Here is a 27,542-nt window from a genome sequence, read left to right as displayed (position 1 = left end):
ACCGTAGAAACATGATACTGACTACGCAGATAATTCACAGGTCGGTGGAAGGATTATAAACTGGCACAACCTCTATCAAAACCAATATTATAGCCCCACAAAGTATTAATAGCAAGACTGATATGTAAGTCAGCAGGCTGACTTCTGGTCGTACACCTAGACTAGCCAATATTAGGACCCTCAAAGACGTAGCTACACTGTGCTGTGCATTCCAGCACCGTACGTAACATCAAAGGCATGGAAGGAAATGGAAAGTCTGTGGATAGAATGAATACATTAAAAGGTGATATGTGCTCATAGTATCAGTCATTCAAAAGGAAATACTTTATGGCACAGATGAACCTCAAACGCACTGTACTTCCTGCAATAACTTAGTCATGGGTAGACATACATTGAGTCATCCCACTTACATGCAAACCCCAAAGTTCCTATAATGATAGGAACAGAACGCGGAATGAGCATGACCTGGGACAGGGGCGTGGCTGTGTTGTTGATCTGGACACTTGCTTTTAAAAGGTGGACATAGCTTGAGGTTTACCTCACAATCACGTGCATGTGGCTAACACCACAGAGCCGGTTAAGACTGTAAACACAAGGTGTTTTCCCCAACTTAACCAACTCTTAGTTTTCGAGACAGGGGCTCTCTGTGTAGCCTGGAACTCACTCTGTAGACCAGGCTGTCCTTGAACTCGGAGACCCACCTGCCTCTGCCTCCCAAGTGCAGGGACTGAAGGTGTGTGCCACCACCACCTGGCACAAAACGCTTTTTTTTTATAAGTTATAACAAATTAAAAACAGCTGCCGTAAAAATCCCAAGAGTGTACAGTGAATGCATTCTGCGTCTTTTTGTTATGGGGGGGGGGGTGATCTTGGACGTTATTGTTGAGGGGACAAGGATGACCGAAGGCATACCAGAGCGATTCCTGCTGTGAACTTTGGGTTGCAGGCCATCCCATGATATGTCGCTCCCACATAATCAGGATGGTCCTTATACCTAAATTAAAAGTTCGTGTCAGTGCACTTGTTTCAGAATGTTGCTGGGGAGGACATTGAGACAGTGGATGTCTGAAACTGCTCTATCCTTAAACACGAGAGTCATCATACAATATGCATTCTGCCACTCAGTAAGTCGGAAGAACACCAGCAGTATGCACTCCGTACTCCACAGGAGTTGAAGTTAAAATGGTATTTTAAGAGTCTATGATACACAATCCAAAACCTAGCAGAGCCTAGTATTTCCACCAACCGTCTGTCAGGATCCCCATCGCTGGGTGATTATTGATTGTAAAATCTAAAAGCCAAGCATCTATTGTCAAGTTTTCAAGTTCTGAACAAATCTTAAAGTGTTGGGCCAGAGGATAGGAAGAGGGGAAGAGAGGTGCACCAAGAGAAAAAGAGGCGGTGTGCAGACGTTAACCCACTATGTTGCCTTCAAATAACCAACCCTGGCCTTAGACCTAACAGGAGGCAACAGAAGACACGAGGTCCCATTTATACCTCTTAAGATCTTCGTGAGTGAGTTTCTCACATTTTCTTGTACAATGATTAATACTAAAATCTACATTAAAACTCTTGAAACATACAGACCTAGTAGCCAAAACCTACATCTTGGGTCTCTATAGAAGCACTGAAGAGTAGCCAAGAGTGGAGAGAAGTCGTTGGTCCATTTTAATTATTTATGTTTTAACCCCCAACATGGGCAATTATTGCATTCATGGCATTAACATCATGGTGTAAACGTTTCCCTGTGAGGTCTTTATAAACACAGAGCCCCATGTTCATCCTGCTGCTTTTCACACCCCCATCATGGTGCTGAAGTAGAACGGGGTGATAGGCCCCAGGGTGGGAGGCAGGCAGAGCGGGGAGGTGCATGGGACCAGAGATGGGGCGGCTGGGTTTGACTACCTGATCAGATCTTTGCATCTTGTCTGTGCTGGCACTCTAGTCATCTTAATCTTTCTCAGAGTAGTTATGATTACAAATCTATGACGTAGACGGTTGACATTAATAGTCACATAAATCACCATCAGTGTGAAAAGCACTCACAGGAGTAAGTAGGTTATTTCCTTGGTTGTTTGAGGCATTTCCTTGTGTGTCCACAGCAGAAACCTTTGCAGGACTTCATCAGCATCCCCATTTGTTTCTATCTTGTTTTCTTCTGACCAGATCTCCAGAGAGTTTAACATCACAGTCATCTTCAGCTGGGAAAACATCTGAGAAGAGGATTTGCTCAGTCTGGGTTGCCCGGCACCCTGTCATGCCCAGAAACGCTGGGAATATACATTCAACGTATCACTCTGAGGAGATAACCCGACCCACAGGGGAAAGTGCTGGAAGGAACAGGCAATTACGCCAAAAACACACAGCTGCACACACAAACCGTGGCAGTGAGGTAGCGAGAGTCTCTTATGTCAGTGGAAACGGAAGTACTTACAGTGTTAATGAGACCAAACATCTGAACAACTTTCTGAGTCGCGACTCCCACCTCAGAGCCCACGTGGTCAAACTGAAAGACAAATTCATTCCTCAATTACGAGTATAAACCATTAAACAACCAGCTTTTAAATAGTTTTAGGTGTAAATGTTAAAATAATGCAGTCCCCACACAATAATGCAGTACGCAACTGAAGAGGCAAAGTAAAAAATATGTTAAAATATTTCTCCGAGGCCTCCAACTTTTCCCAATTTCTGTCTTTACTGTGTTTTACACATAACCCTTGAGCCTTAACGAGAGTATTAAAAAGGATAGCTGTGATTAACTTCCTCTTTGCAGGCACAGAAATAAATATTCTCTGTGGTTGTATAAATCATAATTGTAAAGATTTATTTATGAGCATAAATTAATTCTATTTATGATTTACGTCATTATTTTAGTAGCAAGCAAATTAACAGCAAGACATGCATGGTTTGAAATACCAAAGCAAACAGATAGAATATGAATGCCTAGAAACTTAGAAGCAGTAATGCCAGATATATAAAGTGAGCAATTTTTAGCCATAGTTCTTTAAATATAAAATATAGCTTCTGTAAGACCACACTGTGTGGATACAGGGCTAAGACCACACCGTGTGGATACGGTGCTGAGACCACACCATGTAGATACAGGGCTAAAACCGCACAGTGTGGATATGGTGCTGAGACCGCACTGTGTGGATAAGGTGATAATCTGTTCCGAGATGGGAATGCTACTGTGCTGTTCGTAGTTTTGAAGGTAATCGATTCCTGTGATGTCTGCGATTAAAAACTCTCTTTCAAAATCAAATGGAGACAGCCTAGATGACGATACGATATGGCCGTGATGTGGGGAAGGGAGCAAGGCTACACTGTGACAACTTTCTGAAAGTTTGTTTAAAAAAAAAAACAACAACAAACTGCTTGTGAGTTGAAAATGCTCAAAAACTGAAAGACTAGGACAGTTTCGGATGTGTAAAAGCTGAGGACACTTCACAAGCTCCGGAAGAAAATTGAGCACCCGTTGCTGGTGCTTAATGGAGTGCTTTGAACGTGGTTGCTCCACAGGAAACGAAATACAGTCTGATCGCAGCGGGTGGGGAAAAGGTGGAAGCCCACAACTGGACAGCTTGCAGAGAGTGAGGAACCTGGGAACCTTGGATTCATAAATGTCTCCACCTGTTGGATGTCTCCCCATCCCCGGGCTCGCGGAACCCTGAGGAAGAAGGCGTAGGAAGAGCAGAAGAGCCAGGGGTGATGGAGGACACCAAGGGAACAAGGCCTTCTAGACGCAACAGGGCTGATGCGTGTATGAGTGCGGAGACTGTGGGAGCATGCGCAGGACCTGTGTGGGTCCGTGCCAGATGGGGTCCCAGTGCCGACAGGAGAGGTGGACACAAGCTCCTTCCCTAACCCAGAAGCTGTCTCTAACCACTTGCAAAGGAAAACATACTTTTCACCAATGGAATGTCACTGGGGCAAGAAACATTTAAGGACTGCTGACCTAGCAATAGGTGGCCAACAGAAAATCAACTGGATGCTATCTTTGGAGGTCCTTTACCTAATAAAAGTATCAGGATTCCTTTTTTCTTTTCATTACAAGTCTTTCACATATATTATGACTTCCGGTTTTGTCTTTTTATGAGAGACCTGTGTGTATGAACATGTGTGTTTTGGGGTCTGTCTGTGTTTCTTGTGGGGTTCTTCTGTTTGTTTTGTCCTATTCTCATTTTTTTTGGTTGTCTTTTCTTTTATAATTATTCTTAAGATGCCTGTTTTGTAAGGAGGGACAGAAAGGGTTAAGGGAAGTGGGGAGGCTCTTGGAGGAGTTAGGGGAGGAGAAACTGAAACCAGAACGTACTGTAAGAAAAAAACATTTTCAATAAAAGAAAAATAGAAGACACTGGAGATTTAATTAAGAATCGTTTGTCTAGTCCATGACAGCACGATCAAGGTGACTGTGGATAAGTGGGAATCTGAGGTAGGGCAAGAGGCAGCGGGGACTGTGGGTAAGTGGGAATCAATGGAGTGGGGCAGGAAGCAGCCCAATGAAGCCACACTGTGAAATTGATGTGACCCAATAAAGAAAGCTTTGGGCTAGACACTAAGAACCAGAGAATGGTGGGTTGAGAAACAAAGTCAATCCTGGAGACGAAATAAATGCTCAGGGTAATACACTGGCCCCGTAGAGGAGAAAGGCAGATGCAGATACTGTTTAGACAGGAAACGCAAGACCATTTCATATTCAAAACATGGACCTTCCACTCAAAAAGCCAAGCAATTGTGACACATAAAATAAGCTCAGGAGGTAAATATTTGAACGGGTTATCCAGTTTAGTATTTAATGAAATAACTCCCAGTGTAGTGGAAATGAGATCTAGGATCAATAAGAAACCTGCCAGTCTCTCTGATAAAATCAGGCAATTGTGCAGTAGAACCTTTACATACAAAGCCACATGCCATTGCCACAACCCTTAATGCCAGTATAAGGTCAATGGATGGTATGTCGCTATGCCCCGCAACACTTTGGCACCCTTTTAAGCAGAGAAAAAAAAATGTTATCTTCGGAAACAAAGTCTCCTTATGATAGCACCGACTGGTAGGAAGACAGTCTTTTCTGCCTCTCCCTCCTGAGATTACCGGAACAGGTCATCATGACTGATACTTGAACAGAGTAAAAACATTTATAGTAAACAGTGAAAAGTGGACAGGAGAGATGGCTCAGCAGTTAAGAGCACTTATTGCTCTTCTAGAGGACCTCAATTCAATCCCCAGAACCGCACAGGGCAGCATCGGTAACTATGGTTCCGGAGGATCCGACTCCCTCTTCTGGCCACTGAGAGTACTGCGCGCACAGACTTACAATGCAGGCAGGACACCCACACCCTTGGGGGGGACGCGGGATGCGGGGGTGGGGAGCAGTTAAAAGTTTCTTATTCACATTTCTCCCCAAGTTTCTCTACAACACAAAGATGGCGGGAAGGCAGGCCGCTCCTACCATGCCTTTATCCATGATGATCTTTACCGTCAGAATTCTCTTCCTTAGTTTCGAGTTTGAACTTTTCTGCGGGAACAGTAAAAACATCAGTGAGATAAAACCTTCAGTCAGGTACACATACGTCTGCTAGGGTACTGATGCCGGGCTGTTTACTTATTTTAGGAACGGGGACAATAGATACGATCTCTAGTCTCAGAATTTGCTTTAAAGTAAAATGCTCTAAAGACAGTAGGAGTGGGTACAAAGTGTTCAGTCTCATGCCAAGAAGGAAGAAAACCTCCGCTACTTTAAAGGTGCGTCATTTCCGACGAGCTTTTCTACCTTTGCCGAGTGCCTTTCATTGAGGATGTCTGTGGATTTATTCATCGTTTATTCATAAAATAAGATATATTAGCCACAATTTATCTTATTACTGATTTGACTTGTGGCTTCTTGAACATTATTATTTTTTGAAACATGGCTCATTTATTTCATCAAATATTTAATATTTAATAACAAAATATGCAAATATGTATATGTGTATAAGTATGTAAATATATGTATGGTATGTATGGTATGCATGCATGCATGCATGTATGTATGTATGTGTGTATGTATGTAGCTAGCTGTCTTCTGTGGCCATAGAGGTCAGTTAGCCCAATGTCTAGAGAGTAAGTCAGAAACCTGAAGCTGTTCCAGGTTCAAAGCTCTCATCTGGAGACCCATAAAGGCCCGTCACTGAGGTTCCAGTTGGAGCCGGACTACTAAAGAGTATGGGAAGGTAAATTTTATTCTTTTCAGCCTTCAGTGGATCTGGCAAGGTTTTCTGATGTGGTGGAGTCCAGCCCAGTTACTTCAAGGGAAGCAATGTGTTTGTTTCTGAGCAACGTGCAAAGACACCCGTTACAACGTTCCCCAGCTCTGGAGTCCTCGCAGCCCCCTGTCCTGCAGTGACGGGAACACTGAACCTCTGCGTGGGTGTGAAAGGAAGGATGGACATAGCCCAGGAACAAGCATGCAACCTCTGGAAAGCAGCTATCTCTGAGGTGAACGGGGGCAGCTAAATTCTAAAGCATCTAGTTTGCAACATTTCCTTTTCATCTTTCCTTCTACCTCTCCGTTCTTCCCACCTCCATTTGCAAATTTCCTCTCCGTCCCGCAACATCAGCTTCCTTTCTCTCATCATTCCTTCCTCCCCAATTTCTCCTCTACAGCTCCTCCCTGTTGGCACTGTTTTTTCTGTTTTGTTGTGGCTTGTTCTTTCACCTGTCTTCCTCCCATTGCTGCCTCCTCTTTAGTTTCCCCCCTGCGTTAGTCAGTCCCTGCGTTTCCCTTCCGTTGCCAGCGTTGCTAACAAATGTTTTCATGGTTCGTGGAGCGCTTTTGTTGCCTGGTTTCCTCTCGCGTCCCTGGGACTGACACTCGTCATTAGTCCATCAACACCCTCCTTGTAGGTTTGTGTACCCATTGTTCCTCCGCAATCACTTTCATTCTCTCTGACCTGTGCTGGAGACCTGCCCAGTGCTTTTAGCTACCTCTTCAGCCCAGTGCTGAGAAACGACACCACCTCACTCTTGCCATAGCCTAGCCCTGTGCGAACACTGGAAATACTAAAAAAGGATGGGAACTTAGTATCTCCAGCCTGTGAGTTGACTCCAGATGCACGAGTCACTGCGTGGAAACAAGAAATGTGAACAAGAAAACACGATGCCACCCCCAAGAGTTAACAGTTCCACATCGACAATTACTGATAGCAGAACTAATGAAATTCCAAAGATGGTTTCAAGAATGATACCTAAGATTTAAAAGAACATGCACGAGGGGTTGGGAATTTAGCTCAGAGGTAGAGCGCTTGCCTAGCAACCGCAAGGCCCTGGGTTCAGTCCCCAGCTCCGGAAAAGAAAAAAAAAAAAAAGAAGAAGAACATGCACGAATGCCCAAACACATATATAACACACCTAGCAGAAACGGGGGACAAAAAAGACAAAAGAAATTAACAAAGATGCAGATTTTCTTTAAAAAAAAAGACTTAAATTTGAAAATTTGGGTCCATTTCCAGAACAATGAAGACAAGGCGTTCTTAGGTTTGTGAACTTGTTCTTCGGGCTGTGACTGACTGTCAGTTTATCAGTATCTCAGTTTGTGACTGACTGTCAGCTTTATGAACTTCTTGGCTCAGGTCGTTAACCTCTACTCACACGCATATCTTTAACATATTAAGTAAAAATAAGGGAACTCTGACAGGAAGTCGAACATGAATTAAGACTCAAGCCTCACTCACCGTCATGTGCTGACTTCCATTTTATCTGAACTGTGAGGAAGTGTATCTAGAAATTAACTTATTTCGCCCCTAACACTCAAGTGTAAGGCTGAGGAAATGTTGTAAAGGCAGACATTTGGATAGACACCAAAGGCGTCTTGGGGAGCCAGCCTGCTATAGGCTGCAATTGATTATCAGAAAAGTCGATTCTTAGTTTTCTTCTATGCTCCCTAAATTAGTTTACCGATTAAAAGGAAAACTTAAATGTGAACACAGTTGCATAAAGTCTCTACTTCTGAACTTAAACCGATATTATTTATATATTTATGTCAGAGACAGAATGAAATCAAAAGGAGCAGGGCATCACAGCAGTTCCTAGCTGGAAAAAAATACTTTCTGCGTTCTTATTTTTATTTTTCCTTCTATACTCATTTATTTCATATTTTAATAGTTCTATTTGCCAGTATTATTTCATTTAGGAGGCAATAAGTATAAAATAAAAGAGAAAACATGCATTCATATGAATAGAAAAAAATTTGAAGCAATAGCCACGATTAAATTACTTGTATTTTTAAAATATCTGGATACGTTCAAGTGTCCAGTCATAGCCAGGCCCATGGAGCAGATGCAGCAGCGTCCTGGGCACCATCTCTATGATGGTGAGGTTTGAGACACTTTTTAGTTATGGTCAGGACTTGTTCTACTTTCAAAGTTTGGAGCAAAGTAATGTTTTTTGTTTTTTGTTTTTTGTTTTTTTTTAACAAAGCAAATGTATTGACAAAGAAAATAGGAAGTATCAGTAAGTAAATCCAGGACTGATTATGTTAATTATATGCAAATTTATGCAAATAGCCACAATGTGCATCTACATAGACTTGTCATATAACTATACAAACTGATGTAACAAGTTTTATCTTTTTAAAAAAAGTGTGTTTCCTTGTTATTTTTCTAAAGACTATCTGAGGAAACCAATGACATCTTAAAAAATAATTCCTATCCAAACAGTTTAGCACGGCTTCCCCAGTGTATCCAAATCTCAAAATTTGAATATAAGTAGTACAGGAGGAGGTCGGACTCACCAATGGTTTTACGAGAATTCGGTAGGACCCACTTTCATCCTGGGAATTCGTGTAGTTTTCTTTTAAGGGAGAATAATCAATTTTATGATTCTGTATTTCATAAAGTATGTGTTCGAGTGTAGTTGAAGACTCTAAGGGTTCAATTCCGTAAGTCACGTTCTCCAACTGCAGCAAGCCCCTAAGTATGGGGGTGGGGGGGAATGAAGAATGCAGTTACCACAGACTTCCCGCCAAGAACTTGGATTAAGTTTTAAACCCAATTTCATATCTATCTTCCCTCCATTGTGGCATATAAGAACAGTTGGGAGCGAATGTGGCTGGGAAATGCAGATTCTCTTTCTTCTAGCAGCAGGCATTTTCTGCTTGAGTTTTATGATGACACAATACCCAAATGAGTACATGAAAGGACAAGAGGAAGAGGCTGGAGTAAAGAAGCTGTGTGAACAGCTCCACCGCAGTCTACCGGGCTGGCTGGTGTGTTTGTCCGTGGGTGCCCATTCTAGTCTCACAGAAGACGGTGAGATGGTAGAAGCCGAGGGCTGGCATACAATCTCAGCGCACATTTCCCAAAGGGTACCTGAGACCTGAGCAAGTGCTGAGTGTCACGGTCGATGCTGGAATCTCGACAGCATGTCCTTGATAAAAGCAGTGACTCTAAGAAGAAGCAGAAGAAGTGTTAGAACTGGTTCCCACACGCAGCCCTCAGGGTCGTGCCCACTTCCTGACTACATAGCAGACATCCACACTTAGCCATTCCGTTACAAACCTGAGGGTCAACAGCCTTCCCGTCCTCCCAGACAAGCTTCCTGAGCACCTTTAAAGGATGTCACTCATCATTACTGTCACTGAATACCTACACAGCAAGAGTCGTTCAGACAGAAGTATGGCAGACAGCAAAGCATAAGGTTGGCAGTGAGTGAGAGGAAAGCCAGATGGAACTCTGCGGTCCCACAAGTCTCATGTAAGCCGTGGACTTACCAGACACGCCCACATTTGACCCAGTGGAGAGAGGCTGACCCACTTTCCAGAATACTACTTTCAGGGTAGCGGCAGCTGCGCTAAAACAAGGATGAACCTCCTAGAATCTGGTTTCAAGTAGGAAGACAAGGACTTAGTTTGTGGGTCCAGTGCCCCGACTTTCTAAGAGGACTTCCCAGAGCAGTATCTGTACCCATTCAAGGAGCTGTAAAGGGTATGGCACAGTACCCCACTCCCCACCACCCATGTCTATTACAGCACTATTTACCATAACCAAAATACAGAACCAGCCTACATGCTCACTAGTGGGTAAATGGATAGAAGAAGCCAGAGAACCTATGAAAGAGTCAATTAATTAGAAGAGGGACAGGACCATAGAGGAGAGAAGGGTAAGGTTTGTGTAGCCAGACACATACCCTTGTCTAAAATAACGTAATGAAATGCGCTTTGCACAATTAATAGGTTATTAATAAAAGAAAAAAAAACATTTCAAAATACAAGTGTGTAAGCAGCTCAACAGTAAGACGATAAAATACTAAAAACAAATTAATTTTATGAGTGTGACGTTACGTGTGCTAGCTAATGAATCTATTCTAGTCAAAGTGGTTGAAAAAGATAACTGAATCAAACCACCAGAGGGTACAGCCACCCCAAACGCACAAGCCTCAGAGAAATGTCCCAGCTTCAAGAAGCTTGCCACAAACATTGATAACAAGGAGGGACACAGACCCCAAACACTGTCTCAGTGATCTAGAGAGAGAAGGTGGAAACCTAGCATTGATTATATGAACCTCTGAATTGAAAGGACATGGATCACGATGCTGTGGGCACAGAAAAATTCAAGTGGAGAGGCACAAAGTGGGCACTGAGGCTTCTGACAGAAAAGAGGAAGCGGACAGAAAATAGAAAAATGGCAAGGAACTACTAGTCAGGTGTGAGGAAGGAAAGGAAATGCATGAATGAAAAGAAAGAAAATTGAAAGAGAACAAAGAAACTGGAGATCTGATTCTTTGATAAATCCAACAAATTAAAAAATAAACCTGTAGGTAAGAGGACAAACTTAAAATGAAAGAACACAGAAACCATTCTTGTGAGCTATTTAATACTCCTGCACTGCCTGCTGTCATGGGGGAATAATATGGAGACACCAACAAATCCACTTCGTGCACTAGCGCCTGAGACCACAAAAGGAACACAAATGAAACTCGGATCAGTGTGTCTGCAAACATTTAATAGTCTGAGCTGGCAGCTAGAAAGTTCCTGTGCTGTGCCACAGATGTCCACAGGTGCAGGCCCTGGAACACATCAGTGGTTAAAACGAATCTTACACATCACGGAGAAGAAGCAATTTTGTCACCGGCCTAGGCTCCTTCATGATACTTTGTCTGAAAAATTATCACCACACTTGGAGGAAGAGAACATGGGAGGTTGTGGGGGTTGGGGGGAGGGAGATAAGGGGTCAATTGGTATAACAATTTTTCAATTAAAAATAAATTTAAAAGACAAAAACCAGCTTCTAAAGGTAACATATTACACGAATCCATATTTATATAGGGTCATAGATAATCTATATATAAATGTATGCATAACCATTTCTAAATTAAAAACCATGGATACATAAGAAAGGAAAATACCATTATGCACATGTGCACGGGGGTGCACGTGCACACACATACACACACACACACAGAGTAGAAGCTTAAACTTACCTTTACTAAAGAAAAATATGGTTGCAATGTTCCCAACTTGTTATGCAAATTTGTCACAAAATGTGGATGTAAAAATGACCTATTTCAATTAAAACAGTGATATTTTATTGTAATATCATGAATAATATTATATAATTTAAGTTTATTAAAATCAAAACTTCCAAATTAATATCTGGAAATATCCCAAATATCTTAGAATTACACGGACTTGTCTGTTCAATATTAGATTGTGTTCTAATGGCATATTAGATACATAAAATCTTAAATACAATAATTACAACTAAAAACAAGGGAGCAGTATAGGGCATTGACAAATCATATGTGTGTGTGTGTGTGTGTGTGTGTGTGTGTGTGTGTGTGTCAAATTGGTGGTCACAACTACATTGTGTCACTTCAGTTTTATTTTATATTAACCACAAAGGACTCATGGCATGACAACATTAGTATTTGCTAGTGAATAGAATGGGTTCATTATTTATCAGCATTAAATGGTTCGTATAAAATTTTAAGCCACCTCAAAACTCTGAATACCCATTTCTATTTCATCTGCTTAGAACATTGCTTAGTTTCACCCCCTGTTCTTTCCTTGATGTCTAGCTTTTTGTTTGCTTGTTTGTTTTAGTTCTTTCTATAATCTAGTTACTAATCTTCAGTTAGACATGTAGCTGTTAAATAGTTCCCATTCTGGAGGGTTCCTCTTCACACCAATGGCAGTGTCCCTTGTCGTTCCTGAAGTACCATTCATTAGCTGTTGATTTTAATGTTTGCATTACGGGGTCCTGTACAGAAAGTTCTTCCCCATGCCGATGGGTTTAGACACACTTCCCCGCTGTGAGATTCAGGGTATCAGTCTTAAGTCAAAGTCTTAAAACCATTTGGAGTTGAGTTTTCTGCAGGGTGAGATATGAGGATTTAGTTTCACTCTTCTACGTGTAGCTGTCCAATGTGACCAGCAACATTTGTTAGAGATGCTGTCCTTTCTGCAAAGTGTACTTTTGGCCTCTTTGTCAAACATCAGGTAGCTTAACAGTGTATGCCTATGTCAGGGTCCTCATTGGATAAGCATAACAGGTATCTGTAGAAGGATTTCACCCAAACAATAAAGATTGTCCTTTCTTCTCAGTGTCCCATAGAACTTTCTCCAGAAGAATCACATAGTAGAACACATAGCAAGTTTCATCAAATGTAGAAAAATGGAGATGACATCCTTCGTTCTATCCTATCACAAAGGACTAAAACTGGATACCATCAACATCAGAAACTAGAGAAAGCACACACTATACAATGGACTCATGAAAAATTGAATCAAGAAATCAAGAAGGAAGCATAAAATTCCTAAAGCAAATTAAAATGAAAACAAAGCATTCTAAAATCCTTGGAGCATGCTTTAGGCAGCCCTAAGAGGTGAGAGTGTAGCACCAAGTGCTTACATTGAAAAATTGGAGAGGTCTTTAAAAACTCAATGATGTACCTCGAGGCCTTGGAAATATAATAACAAGCAATATACCCAAACCAGATGAAAAAGATCATCAAAATGAACTAGAGATGAAAAAATAAAGAATTGGTAAAATGAAGAATTTGGTCTTTGAAAAGATTAATGGGAGTGACAAACCTTTAGCTATTTAACCAAATAATAAAATTAAAGACAAAATGGTAACTATTATGACACTGAAAAAATAAGAATGAGCTTTAAAAATCTGAATTATAAGTGCCTTGCTAACCAATTATACCACTGGAGCTTCAATACCAAACTGGAAATCTAAAAAAAATGTAAGTAAAAATATATATATATGCCTACAAAAGCTAATTTAATATATACTTCCATAATGTTCAATGAGATTGAAACAGTAGTTAAAAATCTAAAAACACCACCAACAACAACATAAAAAACCTGGGACTGGGGTCCAGATGGAATCAGTGCAAAATTATTCCAGACCTTCAAAGAAGAACTAGTGCCAATACTCTTCAAATTATTACATAAAATAGTTGTATCTAGGTTCATGTCAAGCTGACAAAAACTGACTAAGGAAGACTGGGAGAGTGTGCCCTTGAAGAGAGAACCCTGCGGCTTTATCTTCCTCTCTCCTACTTCCCAGATAGGAGGCAAGTGCCGTGGCTTAGCAGATCCCAAAGTAACAGGGCTGAGGAGTCATACAGGGAAAACTCCAAGTGTATCAGTTAACACATTCTTTTAATTGGCAAATATCAAGTGTTTATGTTAATAACAGATTGCTAACTAACACATAAGTGTGGGCTCCTCCTTAAAGTATTGCCCAGTGGGACAGGAGAAGAACTGAGGGTGAGGCTGAGAAGCTTGGGATAGGGAAGAATTGTGTCTCTTGATAACCATCCTAAAGCTTCAAAGAAGAGCGAAAAGGCAGATGAGCCGTGAGCTAAAGTCACCCCATTGCGACAAATGTGACTTATCAGCTTTTAATCAGCATTCTGCCACTGATTTATTTATACTATATATTATATATTTATACTTATACTCGCTGTTTTGGGCTTTTGACACATGGAGGTCAAATGTAACATAGAGCCACCTGTGTGATATCATTTGATTACATCTGTGGGATGAGATGCAGAGTCAGATGTAGCAAAAACTCCATCCACTCCCACCTTCTACGGGCCTCAGACAAAATGCCCGCCTGAGCAGCATGACAAGAAATTTCCTGGTGATGCTAATTTCAGAATTTAGGAAAAGACCCTTTTACCTATCACGCTATATGCTACAAACTTTTACACTGAATGTTAACTAGATCTATACCTACGCTAAGAAAGTGCACTGTGCACACTATCAAACTAGAACTGATAATTTCCAAGCAATATATTTGTGAAGAAAATGCTTAGCAGTTGCTGTACGGTTTATAGAAATACAAACGTGGACAAGGGTTGGAAGGTTATATATGAGGTTAATATCACTGGCTTCCTAACGGAACAAAGGGAGAAAGGAGGGAATGGATCAAAATTCTACACTGCAGGGAAGAAAACACAGCTGTGGGCTTGCAAAACCTTTTGAGCATTGACACGAATGTAAAGAATGTTATTCAAGAAAGAGCCTAGGACAGGGGACAGGAGGGGTGCTGGAGCAGAGGAGGGAGGGGCTGGAGCAGAGGAGGGAGGGGCTGGAGCAGAGGAGGGAGGGGCTGGAGCAGTGAGGGGAGGGGAGGGGCTGGACTGGAACAGAGTGGGGAGGGGGCTGGTGCTGGACCAGTGAGGGGAGGGGAGAGGTCTGGTGCTGGAGCAGTAAGGGACAGGCACACTGTGAAGGGGGATCTTACATCTGTACCCGTGAGCTTTCTGCTTCACTCTTGTGAAGTCCATGACCGCACAAGATGTGAGCTCAGTGCTTTTGATAACTCAGGTTTTCTTTCTCTCTTAGTGAAAGCAGTGGCCTATGCAAGGTTTGCCTATGCTTGCAATTTAAGTCACACTTCAGAATTTTCAATATCTACCTACCTTCGGAGGCTGAGATATTTATCTGGCCTGTTCTCCGTTTTTTTAAGGCACGTGTAGTTAAGTTCTAAGTGAGGAGCTTGAAATCCCATCAATGTGCAGAACTATGTACACAGGTGCGAACTCGCACATGGACAAGTAACAGCTATACTTTCCGTTAGAACATGCATGGGTATGCTTTAAGGCAGTGGTTCTCAACCTGTGGGCCGCGACCCCTTTGGTCATGGGCCTCTGATTCACTTACATTATGATTCGTAACAGTAGCAAAATTAAGGTTAGGAAGTAGCAACAAAATAAACTGTGTTAAAAAGAGTCACAGCATTAGGAAGGTTCAAGAGCCACTGCTTTTAAGGCCTTTGGTAAGCTTCATTTATCAGACATGTCTGAAAACATCATTAATGCAGATTATTAGGTTTAAAATCTCACAAGAAAGATGTAAAATCTCAGTTCTTCGTGAGTCTTAGAGAAGACAGAGGACGCTAAGTAAATGGCGTGCTGGTGCCCAGCTTAGGAAGAGAAAGTGGGAAGAGCTGTGTGACTTACTGTTTTTCAAGTTGGAGTGTGTATGCTTTGCCCTCAATTCTGATCACATAAGTGACCTGCAGCAAATGAGAGAGAGAGAGAGAGAGAGAGAGAGAGAGAGAGAGAGAGAGAGAATTAGAAATGTCAACTCCTTAAAGGTAACAAGCTATGATTGTTGTAAATGCACCTTTTATATAACCAGACATTAGAGCCTACATGTCCCCAAACAGAAATGACCCCACAACAGTCTCTACTATTTCTCCTGTGTCTTACACATATGTAACCTTTCCAATTCATGCTGTATGATCCCCACATCCATCCATCCTCACTTAATAAGTAAAATAACACACATGTGCACACACATACATACATGTACATACACATACATACACACATAATATACATACATACGTACATACATATACACATATGTAAGATGATGTCACCATGCAGGTATAGGCAGGTACAAGATAGAAAGAGGCCTGCCATTGGACGAGAAGGAAGGATGGGGGGACGTTTAGAGAGGAGGAGGAGACTGGAGGAGGCAGGAGAAGCCACAGGAAGAACATGGAGGCTGATGTTAAGATTCCTCTCTGTACATTTATCAATTGGATCAGAGGTTATTGTGTTCTTTCATGTGTAGATTTAAGTTTAAGAGACACATGTGTATATTTAAGTTTAGGCTGCCACAGAATTGGGATGTGTGTGTCTGGCATGGTGGCAGCCTGCCTTGGGAACTAGATGGGTAGAGAGATTGCTGCCAGGCTCAGAGAGAAGCCATCGGCAGTGTGATATGGGATGGAGCAGAGCAGGTGAGAGGCTTTGCTGACTGAGATGAAGGTACCTACCAGATATCTTGGGGCACAATAGTGCCAGATCTAGTGTGGGATAAAAGACGGCATTTTTTTTATATAATTTTACAGCAACACACACATATGCACACATATGCACATACACATATACACATACATGTACACACACACGTGCAACACACATACACACACATACACATACACATACACACACACACACACACACACACACACACACACACACACACACAAACCCTATAAGCTGTGTTTTTCTCACCTAATACTGGCATCACCTTCACTGCTACCTGGGAACTTGTTACTGTTATCATTAAACCCAAAGGGGAAATCAATCAAATATAAACGTCTTCTACCAAATAACATTGGGACCAAAAACACTGAAAAGGTATATGAAATAAATCCACATTACAGATAGTAGCAGTCATTATTTGCAAGATCAATACATGCAATCAACTATACTATGTATGATCCGTTCCTATAAATCAACAGATAAACAACTGGAAAACACATTTTATGATGCCAGTTTCTATAGACTGAGAAAAGATGCAGATACATTGTAACGGAAACTTACAAGACAGGTACAAATAAGGCACGTGCATGGTACAAACTGGTTAGAATGAAAAATATATAGACATTTTTAAAAGAAAATCAATTTAAAAACGTAAAGGGCGTTGTGGTGGGGGCTGCAAGGGAGCTACGAAAGGAATGGAGTTGGATATGGTTAAGATATACCACATACATGTAAGAAATTTTTCAGAGACTAAATAAAAATATAATTTAAAATATTCAACCCTGTAGGTTGAATATTATCTATTGTCAAATCCCAAGAGGCTGGTTATAAAACTAGGCAGGCTAACACCCAAGTTATATACTGAATTAAAATGTCCAAGAAGAGCAAAAGCAGGAAGATTATTTAAGGACGGTGTGCTAACTCTGTCAAAAACAATGGTGAGACTTGGGAAGAACTGAAAACATTCTGAACCACTTTACTGAAGTTGTTCAACTGCTTCCTTGGTCTTATGGAAATGGCTCTGAGAAAATTCCAGGCTATCTGCTGGTCAGAAGTTTTTACACATATGAGGTAATGCTGTGGAAGTAGATAGAAATACAATACTGCGATATAGAGTCATAAAAAAATCTATGTGACTAAAATATTCAGTTGGTTAAAATTGGTATCTCAAACTTATGCAGACGGACCCTTACTTTGTACACATCTCTTTGCATTCTTTAGAATGGCTTTATAATTTTATGCTTTAGTGTTTTGCTTTCCAAAGGATTTAAAACATGTGCGTTTATAGGCTTGGAGGCTTTTGTGGTACCAGTTTAAAAATCATGATACACAGTAAATTTTAGTATAGTCTCACGTGTAAGAATATATACTTAATAGCCGTGTTGTCTCTGTGCCCAGTAAGCCGTGCACGACAGCGTGGAGACCAGAAGCTAAATCGTTTGAGTCTTACATAAAACAGGTGGGCAATGTTCATACACCTCTTGGGAAGTCAAGAAAACGGAGACATTTGCCCTGCCTCAGATCAACCAACAGTCTTTAGCGCACTAAATTAGGCAAAAACAGAATTTCAAAAGGCCTATGTAGGAATTCGTTGATGTCAGCCAGAAGCAGAGTACAAATAAAACACCCATCATTTTCCAAAAATCCGGTTTCTTAATTACTTGTGTTTCTGATTCCTTGGCATCCTTGATGTTGGTCTCGATTTTCTCTGGCACTGTGATCTGTATAAGTGGTGTTTCTATGTCTGCAGAGAGAGAGACACAGTCGGTACACCTGTAGTGTACAGCCTGAGTACCCTGTCTTGGGGAGGCTCGCCTCTAGCCAAGCAGAGAGCACGAACACGTGGGACATGCGGGGCCTCTGGCTTTCTCCCTCCCCCAAACCCACCCCTCTCCTCTCACTTTGCAGACATTCTCCTGATTATGGAAAGTCAGCACAGGAGGGTCAATGGTCTTTGGGCTGAGTTCTTCCACCCCCAGGGAGAGATGGGCCCCTGAACCCCTAGACCCTGGAATGGGCGGGGCTCCGATGCACCTTTTCTAGCCTGTTCTGAACTTCCAGGAGTAAAGACTATGGGACCAGCATGGCAGATGGCCTGTTGACAGGTGGTCCCCTGCCCAGCAGTGACCTCGCTTACCCTTGCCTACGGCGATCAATTGGCCTAGGCATGAGAGGACCAGGAATAACGGCAGCATGGTGTGGCTGCTGGCTTTGCCACAATGATGACAGTTGGTACAACGGCAGCAGCTCGTGGCCCCTGCGCCTGAGCTCTTGGGAAGCAGGCAAGGCAGAATAGTGCAGGGGCAGGAAGCCCCACAGTGTGGGTGCCTCAGCAGCTTCGTGACCGGAGCCCAGAGGACTCAGCATTTTCCCTGTAGAAGTCAGAGGATGCTTGGAGCTACCCCCACATGAACGCAGGACTCTGAAAGAGCCTTCAGCCCTCCTAGTCCATGAGCCCTGTCTCCAGCCATCCCAGTAGGAGTCCTTTCTGCAGGTGCGACGGCCTGTATGCCTTTATGTGCAATATTTACATGTAAAATAAAATGAATCCCTTTCCCATTTTGTAAAAGAAAACAGAAACTAAACAACACAATTTTAAATATTTCATTAATGTTTTTGTCAGGAAATATCTGTAGTAGCTAATGAGTAACAACAAGAAAAATTAAACCTCTTTGGTTTACTGAAGAATTTGCTCTAGTTCGGGTTATATATTTATTTTAGTATTTCGGTATTTCATAAAGCCAGGTGTTTTTCATATACTGGAAAAAGTCATCTAATAAAGCAGCAAATTCTAAGGGCTTTTTACTTGTGTGGCCACTAAAATGCACGACTTCCTAACTGGAACCTTAAGACATTTTTAAATTTTTAAATGGGTCACAAAAGTTATGGTGTTAGTCATTATATTATGTTCTGTGGCAGTTAGTATGTGGCCAAAATCAGAAACACATGCTTATTGAGTTATTATTTTTTTCACCTGATTAATGTAGATATTCAAACAATTCAAATTTAACTCCACCTTTGAGCTTTTGAAGGCCGGCAACAGATGCTGTACATATAAATTATAAACGAATCAGTAGTAAGATACTCAGGTTCCTGGGTGATTGTTTTAAGATTAGCTTCCCCCACTCCACATAGCTCAACAGAAAGGATGTTGTATTTATGGTGAGGGATAACTGAATTAGTGAGTGACTTCTTCCAAGGGTTGGCCCTACATTTGTGTCTCAAGAAACAATCTGTTATCATCTGAACAAGAGATCAGTCAAGACTGGTCCACTAAGGAGAACTCAGCAGACGTCAGGCCACAGATGCCAACCCAGGAGGAGAAAAGAAAATGGTGAAAGATACTTTCTTTTGTCTTTGAAAAGAAAAATTTCTGCAGAAAAAAAAATCTTCCATTTGTCCTTCTAACTCCCTTTTTAATAAAACTTTTTATATTTATTAAATATGCACTCAGGAACTTTATGGCAGACTCGAGATAAAGAGAAATCCCATTCCTTAATAGCCACGCAGATGTAATCAATTTTATAGGCAGTTACCACATTTATTAGAGGGCAAATAAAATTCCACGTTCCTTAGACATGCACAAAGGTGTACTGGAACCCAGATATCAAGGCTACCTCGCTGAGAAGACAGGGCTGAAAGACCTGGTGATAATTTCCTGCCTGGGATGTCTCCTCCAGCCCTTAGTGTTTCTTCACAGCAAAGACGTTCAGAATCCTTTCTGGGTTTGGTGTGATTGGTGGGTCTGCAGATGACCTATTGATGGGTTAAAACAAAGGAGTGTGGGATTTAAGAAGTAAGTCATTACGTGCAGTCAGGTGTAATAAAAATGAGTGGGCTCTTTAGAATGTGAAGGAATGCTTATAAAACGCAACTTGGAGAGTTTCAATGAGACAGGCTAACAAATACATTTTTAAAAGTGTTATGGGTAAATATAACCCAAGGCTAGCTAAGCAAGAGTATAGCAAAATGTTCACTATGTATCAGAAATTAATTATGAGTCAGTGTGGTTGAATGTCACATTAACATTGTGCTGTATACTGTGTTTCTCATATCTTTTTTTTTTTTTTTTGGTTCTTTTTTTCGGAGCTGGGAACCGAACCCAGGGCCTTGCGCTTCCTAGGCAAGCGCTCTACCACTGAGCTAAATCCCCAGCCCCCTGTTTCTCATATCTTAATCTATTAAAGTGTGCATTACAATTCTTTTGTTGCTCTTCTGGATGCTTTTAAAAAAAAATAATTACTTTGGAGGGAGTTATGGAGTCCAGGTTAATTCTGAAAAATATTTAAAGTATTTACAGATTTCCTGGAGGCATAAAATTTTGTGATGGCTCTGCAGTTAAGAGTACTTACTGCTCTTGCAAAGGACCTGAGTGTTTGTTCCCAGCACCACATCACAGCTCACAACAATCTGTAGCTCCAATCCCAGGGCATCTGATGCCCTCTTGACCTTCTTATACATACATGGTGCACATTAACTCATAAAGGTGCACACATACACATAAGAATAATAAATACAAGTTTTAAGGCTTTCCAGGAGAGCCCAAGTGCCTTCTTTTGCTTCATTTCTTCTTCTGATAAAACACATATGCACAGCTGATGTGTGTGTGTGTGTGTGAAAAATGATTTTATGCAATAGAATCATAAATGTACTTTCATATCACTATAATCACATCAAGAAAACTATACAAGGAGAATAAAGCTTTTTGATAATTCAATTTATAGACACACCCGCAATTTTGCCTCCTTAAGCTTATCACCTAATCACTTCCCCATATCTAGAATGTTTAATATGTTAGTGAATTTATCAACACAGTCATACGGTAAGTCGGGTCATGATAAATAACATTAATCATATGTCTGAAGTTACTATATTCCTGTGCTTAAATTTGGACATCAGAACTTATTTTTGAAAGGGATGAATAACCCCTTAGTACCCGGATTATAAAGTACAGCCATAAACAATGAGAGAGATGGAAAGGACAGGGCACCTTGGGGCGTTCTTCTGATTTGGGTATGATCTGCTAGGCAAGTATTCCTTTATTTCTATTATTGTTTTCATTTTTTGATTCTCTTTTATCAAAATGTAGTATCATGAGAAAGAGTTTTTCCCAGTTTGAGTAACCATTTATCTCTTGCAAAACATTTTGGGTCATTTCTAGGTTTGGGCTGGTAAATATTACAAATGCATGTGGGAATGCTGGTCCCCTTAAACTCATAAGGAGGGACACTATTAGGAGGCATGGCCTTGTTGGAGGGAGTGTGTCACTGCAGGGTAGGCTTTGAGGTTTCAGAAACTCAGGCCAGAAAGAGCAGCTCACCATCTTTCCCTTCTGCCTGAGGATCCAGATGTAGAACTCTCAACTACCTCTCCAACTCCATGTCCACCTGCAGGCCGCCATGCTTCCTGCTATGGTGATAATGGGCTAAACTGCTGAATGACCCTGGAGGCAGCGTGTTCATTTAGGAGAGTTCTGTGTTGTGTACTTCAATTCAGGCAGTGTCTACATTCTGTGAGTTAGAGAACAGCAAGAAGAAAGCCGAAGCTGTGAAGATACCGGAGTTGAACTTCAGATGCTATTCTGCATGAGTGTTTCTGGTTTTGTTAGGTGAATCATTTGATGTGGAAATAGATGATATCTGGATTACTGTGCAGCTGATGCCCATGGTGACGAGCCCTGGGAGATCTAATTAAATTAAAGGTGTGTTAAAGTCAGGTGTTGCTGGGAAGGTCGGGTCTGGATAGTGAAAAGACAGCTGGGGATGCTTGTCTGAGCTAAAAAGCAGACACTTATGACCACAGAGAGAACAAGAGTGGGAAAATGAGAAAATGACATTACCTAGGAGAAATAGATGGAAAGGAAAAATCCAAAGTGAAACTAAACTGTAATGTAGGTTTGGTACCAATCCTACAACAGATACAGGGCTTATATCCAAAATATACAAAGAACTCAAGAAGTTAGACCGCAGGGAGACAAATAACCCTGTTAAAAAATGGAGTTCAGGGCTGGGGATTTAGCTCAGTGGTAGAGCGCTTACCTAGGAAGCGCAAGGCCCTGGGTTCGGTCCCCAGCTCCGAAAAAAAAAAAAAAAAAAAAAAAAGAACCAAAAAAAAAAAGATGGAGTTCAGAGCTAAACAAAGAATTCACAGCTGAGGAATGCTGAATGGCTGAGAAACACCTAAATAATGTTCTACATCTTTAGTCATATGGGAAATGCAAATCAAAACAACCCTGAGATTTCACCTCACACCAATGAGAATGGCTAAGATCAAAAACTCAGGTGACAGCAGATGCTGGAGAGGATGTGGAGAAAGAGGAACACTCCTCCATTGTTGGTGGGACTGCAGACTGGTACAACCATTCTGGAAATCAGTCTGGAGGTTCCTCAGAAAATTGGACATTGAACTACCTGAGGACCCAGCTATACCTCTCTTGGGCATATACCCAAAAGATGCCCCAACATATAAAAAAGACATGTGCTCCACTATGTTTGTTCATCGCAGCCTTATTTATAATACCCAGAAGCTGGAAAGAACCCAGATGCCCTTCAACAGAGGAATGGATACAGAAAATGTGGTACATCTACACAATGGAATATTACTCAGCTATCAAAAACAATGACTTTATGAAATTCATAGGGAAATGGAGGGAACTGGAAAATATCATCCTGTGTGAGGTAACCCAATCCCAGAAAAACACACATGGTATGCACTCATTGATAAGTGGCTATTAGCCCAAGTGCTTTAATTACCCTAGATGCACAGAACACATGAAACTTAAGACGGATGATCAAAATACGAATGCTTCACTCCTTCTTTAAAAGGGGAACAAGAATACCCTTGGCAGGGAATAGGGAGCAAAGATTAAAACAGAGGCAGAAGGAACACCCATTCAGAGCCTGCCCCACATGTGGCCCATACATATACAGCCACCCAATTAGACAAGATGGATGAAGCAAAGAAGTGCAGGCCGACAGGAACCGGATGTAGATCTCTCCTGAGAGACACAGCCAGAATACAGCAAATACAGAGGCGAATGCCAGCAGCAAACCACTGAACTGAGAATAGGACCCCCGTTGAAGGAATCAGAGAAAGGACTGGAAGAGCTTGAAGGGGCTTGAGACCCCATAAGAACAACAATGACAAGCAACCAGAGCTTCCAGGGACTAAGCCACTTCCTAAAGACTATTCATGGACTGACCCTGGATTCTGACCCCATAGGTAGCAATGAATATCCTAGTAAGATCACCAGTGGAAGGGGACGCCCTTGGTCCTGCTAAGACTGAACCCCCAGTGAACGTGATTGTTGAGGGGAGGGCAGTAATGGGGGGAGGGTGGGGAGGGGAACACCTATAGAGAAGGGGAGGGGTAGGGGTTGGGGGGGATGTTGGCCCGGAAACCGGGAAAGGGAATAAAAATCGAAATGTAAATAAGAAATACTCAAGTTAATAAAGAAAATAAAAAAAGAATACTCCAGGGGAGAAATAAAACTAAGCTTAGGATGACTAAAGAGTTGAGGCATCACAGTCGTGGTTAAGATGAGATGTTGTTCCAGAGGGGAGCCTTCCCTTCTAAAGAGTCAAGAAGAGATCCTGGAGCAGGAGGAAGTGTGTTAGTGCTAGCACTGGTAAACAAACAATGTCCCAATGTAAGCTCTGGGGAGCAGTTCCACAGCAGAAGGCTTCTTGGGAGGACTACCTGATCAAAGCTAAGAGGATACAGGATCGCTTCCAAATGACGTTTGGACCAGAAAAACAACGACGACGATGACGACGACGACGACGACGACGACGACGACGACAACAACAAACTGGAAACATTAGGAGCAACAGTGCTTGGCAAAAGTTTCAGGCCACAGAGAGCTAAGCCTGGAAGCGCCTCAGGAGACATTGGTCATCAGAGCACCGCGTCTTAGGTTGTTATTGGTCTTGGTTAAGGTTTCTTCTATGGCTGTGATGAAAGACTGTGAACAAAAGTGACTTGGGGAAGAAGGGTTAATATCACTTACACTTCCAGGTAACAGCCAATCACTGAGGGAAGTCAAGACAGGCACTCTAATAAGAAGGAATCCAGAAGCCATGGACAGTGGCTGTTTGCTGGCTTGCTCCCTGTGCCCTCACACATCAACCATCAGTCAAATAGACAGACAAATAAAGAAAGAAAGCAAGCAAGTACCACAGGCTTGCCCACAGGTCAATCTAGTGGGAGCATTGTCTCAACTGAGGTTCCCTCTTCCAAAAGGACTCTACAGTTTGTGTGAGTCAGCATGACACTATTATCTTCCTGAATAATTGGGTGGATGCCACCCCTCAGAAGGCCACATGTCTTGCTCAAAACTGAGGCAGACACTAAAAATACTAGGGATTTAACGCGGCTTCATCTTTCCATCCTTCGCCCATTGAGCAGCAGTTTTCCTTGGAGCAAGATCCAAGCTGTGTGGTTTTCTCTCCATGTAAAAACCTTTGCTGGAGACTGAAAGAATCGCAGTGTCAGGGTTTGGGAAGAAAAGTGAGAAGACATGCAGATGAAGAGGCCACGGAAATTTTCTTCTAGGCCAAAAGAATGCAACTTTAGAAAGGAAAAAGTCTACCAGAGGCGCAGGTAGACCTGAAGGAAAGTCATAGATTGCAGAGGTTTCTAATTAGGGAGGCAAAGATATGAGAGGTGATATGTAGCCACCCAAAGGAAGGGACTCTTCTCCAAGGCCTGCAGAATGCAGCAAGAAAGGGAAGACCTTCCTAATCACAGTTCCACTGTGTCTTCATTGTGCCTCGTAGAGTAGTAGTTTGAACTGCACAGTCTACAAAAATATGGTCTTCGGTTTTTTCAAGAATGTTCTGCCAACAGTACCTGCAGCGACTGCTATGCACAAGGAACAAAGGCAAACCAAAGGCAAGGGAAGAAAAGGTGGAGTAGACTAGTATCTCAAGGAGAAAGGTACAACTCTCCTTTTTATCCATCTTGGTCATAAACAGAAAGAATGTTGCTGGAGAAATAAATATGTTGGTGACCAGCCAACGTCATCTTCCTCCCCATTATGGAAAGGATGTGTCTAAGATATTCTGAAGGTTATTATAAGTCAACGTTACATCCTGGATATGTTAGTTCTCATTTAGTAAATAAGGAGGGAGACCCAGTTTTCTTTAAGGGTTTGGTCTCTGGTTGGTCACTGACGACAAAATTATAGTGAAGGGATATGAACCAAAATTATACGTAGGCATTAAATTTCATGATGCCCATTATACTCTGATATTCTTAGAGTTTCAATAATATAGTTGAATGCACAATCAATATGGTGAAGATATGCATCACGTCTGAAATTCCCTCACTTTTAGAATCCATCCGAAGCTCCAGGACCAATGTGAGCAAGCAATCGCTGACTGGTCAGCACCATGCAGATAACTCTGCATGCTTTAAACACAGGTGTAGTCATAATGAGCACATTACCTTTTCGTTTCTTTACATAGCTCTTAGACTCACCCATGTTTTATGTAAGCATTCCATTGTATGGATAACCTACAGTCTGTTTATCCACTCATGTGTGAGTGGATATTTGTGTGTGTCATTTTTACTATTACAAACGAGGTTATAGTAACCTTCTGAGTGCCATCATTGTACTGCGATATGCTTTCTTTCCCATTAGGTAAATACTGAATGGTAGGAAAAAATGAATCATGAGGTCAACATACATTTAACTATCATGAGAAACCTCCAAATTGCTCTCCCAAATGATTACTATAGACATACATACTCCACAGTTGTCCTGAATTCTTGCTCTAACTGGCGACCCTTTGTTTTTAAAACTAATCATTATTTATTGTGTGTGTATGCACGTGCAAAAGTGTGCCACACCAGGAGGGGAGGGGTGTGATAGCCTCACACATGCAGATGAGAGGACAACCTGTGAGAGTTCACTCTCTTAGTCCTTCATGTAGATTTGCAGACATCAGGTTGGGCATTAAGGTCCTTTTCATGATAAGCTGTCTCACAGGCCTTTCAGTTTTGTTCTGGTTTGTTTTGTTACTTTAACAACGTTAAATGTTAAAATCGAATCCCATTGTCCTTCACTTTCATATTTGCATAGCAGTGATAGGAGGAGAGAAACCAATCCCCACAAGTTTTTTTTTCTGACCCTTACACAGATTCTGTGGCATGTGCGTGTACATATATCTACACACAATCTATAAACAAAATTAAATAGGGAAACGTTGATATGGCCTACAGTCAATGGCCGGCTGGGAAATATACAGCTGTCTCCATGGAGATGAATAAAACACAAGTGCATTTATAGATTTCAGTAGAAAATGGCTGATTGCAAGCCAACGGTTGATCTTTGTAGAGCTGGAAAGAGAGAAAATTCTTCCACAAGAGCCCAATCACCAGTGTCTTGGGGGCAAAGATAAGATTACAGTAAAATAATTAAGAATTGTTACGTTGTGTTATCTGTCATTTATCGCAGCAATTTAATTAAGACAGTTTAACTGACTTGTGCAAGTTTGGAAACATTCACGATCCATTCCAATGGGCTGATATGTAGTGCACCAATACACCAGTACCAAGGGACTTGGTAAACAGTAGAGTGGACCCACTCACCATGGCCTCAATTATATCGCATTTGATGAATGGTAATAACATAAGTCCTTGTCTTTGGAAGAGAGCTGTGCAGAAAATTAACCCTGGACTTTTTCCTTCCTCAGCTTAATGATAAATCTACTTTTGATGCTTTTTTTTTTAGTTTGTTTTTATTTGTATGGGTGTTTTGCCTGAATGTACGTCTGTTTACCGTGCATGCATGGTGCCCATTGAGGCTAGGAGAGGGCCTCAGATCACTGGAACTGGAGTTACAGACAGTTGTGAGCTGTCCTGTGGGTGCTGGTAATTGAATCTGGTCATCTGGAAGAGCAGCCAGTGTTCTCAGTTCAAGCCTCCTCTCCAGCCCCTTTTAAACAGATAGCTTGGCATAAGTTAGCATTTATGGAAGAAGGGAAGCACTGGTCAAACAGGTATGGGATTTGTTCTTCTGGGAATAAATGTCTGAGGTGAGAAGGTTAGAAGGAGACAGCGAAGAAGCAGGCCACCGTAGGCAATGAGAAAATGGGGACAGGAGAGCCTTGGCCCTCGGGAAGTGAGGGCGTCCTGGGGTCTCCTGACAGCTCTATGAGCATCAAGTCTTACTCTGCTCACTGCGGACCCACCATTTCTCCCAGACAAAGACAGAAGCAGGTAAGATAGAAACGGAACTGATGCACAGAGAAGACACCAGACATACA

General features: G+C 41.8%; 3 protein-coding genes across 13 annotated transcripts in view; all 3 read right to left on the bottom strand.

Moving 5' to 3' along the window:
- Adam3 (ADAM metallopeptidase domain 3A) overlaps positions 1–18,577 on the bottom strand; it is a 50,011-nt gene extending 31,434 nt beyond the window's left edge. Inside the window, 10 exon segments of one of the 11 annotated variants that reach the window (NM_020302.2) lie at positions 913–994; positions 2,047–2,213; positions 2,435–2,506; positions 5,450–5,515; positions 8,768–8,945; positions 9,345–9,421; positions 11,455–11,533; positions 15,454–15,509; positions 17,934–18,016; positions 18,410–18,577. In NM_020302.2, coding sequence (NP_064698.1) covers positions 913–994; positions 2,047–2,213; positions 2,435–2,506; positions 5,450–5,515; positions 8,768–8,945; positions 9,345–9,421; positions 11,455–11,533; positions 15,454–15,509; positions 17,934–18,016; positions 18,410–18,467 — 918 coding nt within the window. In that variant the 5' untranslated portion in view covers positions 18,468–18,577. 11 annotated transcript variants of the gene reach the window in all.
- Erich1 (glutamate-rich 1) overlaps positions 1–27,542 on the bottom strand; it is a gene marked incomplete at its 5' end in the record, with an annotated part of 52,793,804 nt that overhangs the window by 8,296,175 nt on the left and 44,470,087 nt on the right.
- Positions 19,789–27,542, bottom strand: part of Adam5 (ADAM metallopeptidase domain 5) — a 76,023-nt gene continuing 68,269 nt past the window's right edge. The window contains exon 21 of one of the 2 annotated variants that reach the window (NM_001436614.1): positions 19,789–20,028. In NM_001436614.1, the coding sequence (NP_001423543.1) occupies positions 19,956–20,028 (73 nt within the window). In that variant the 3' untranslated portion in view covers positions 19,789–19,955. The remainder of the gene's footprint in view (positions 20,029–27,542) is intronic. The other variant, XM_087588984.1, reaches the window with a different exon arrangement.

Source organism: Rattus norvegicus, chromosome 16 (genome assembly GCF_021556685.1).
Source record: "Rattus norvegicus strain SHRSP/BbbUtx chromosome 16, alternate assembly SHRSP_T2T, whole genome shotgun sequence".
Taxonomy (NCBI): Eukaryota; Metazoa; Chordata; class Mammalia; order Rodentia; family Muridae; genus Rattus; species Rattus norvegicus.
Note: the sequence above shows the minus strand (reverse complement) of the source record. Positions and strands in the feature narration are given on the sequence as shown.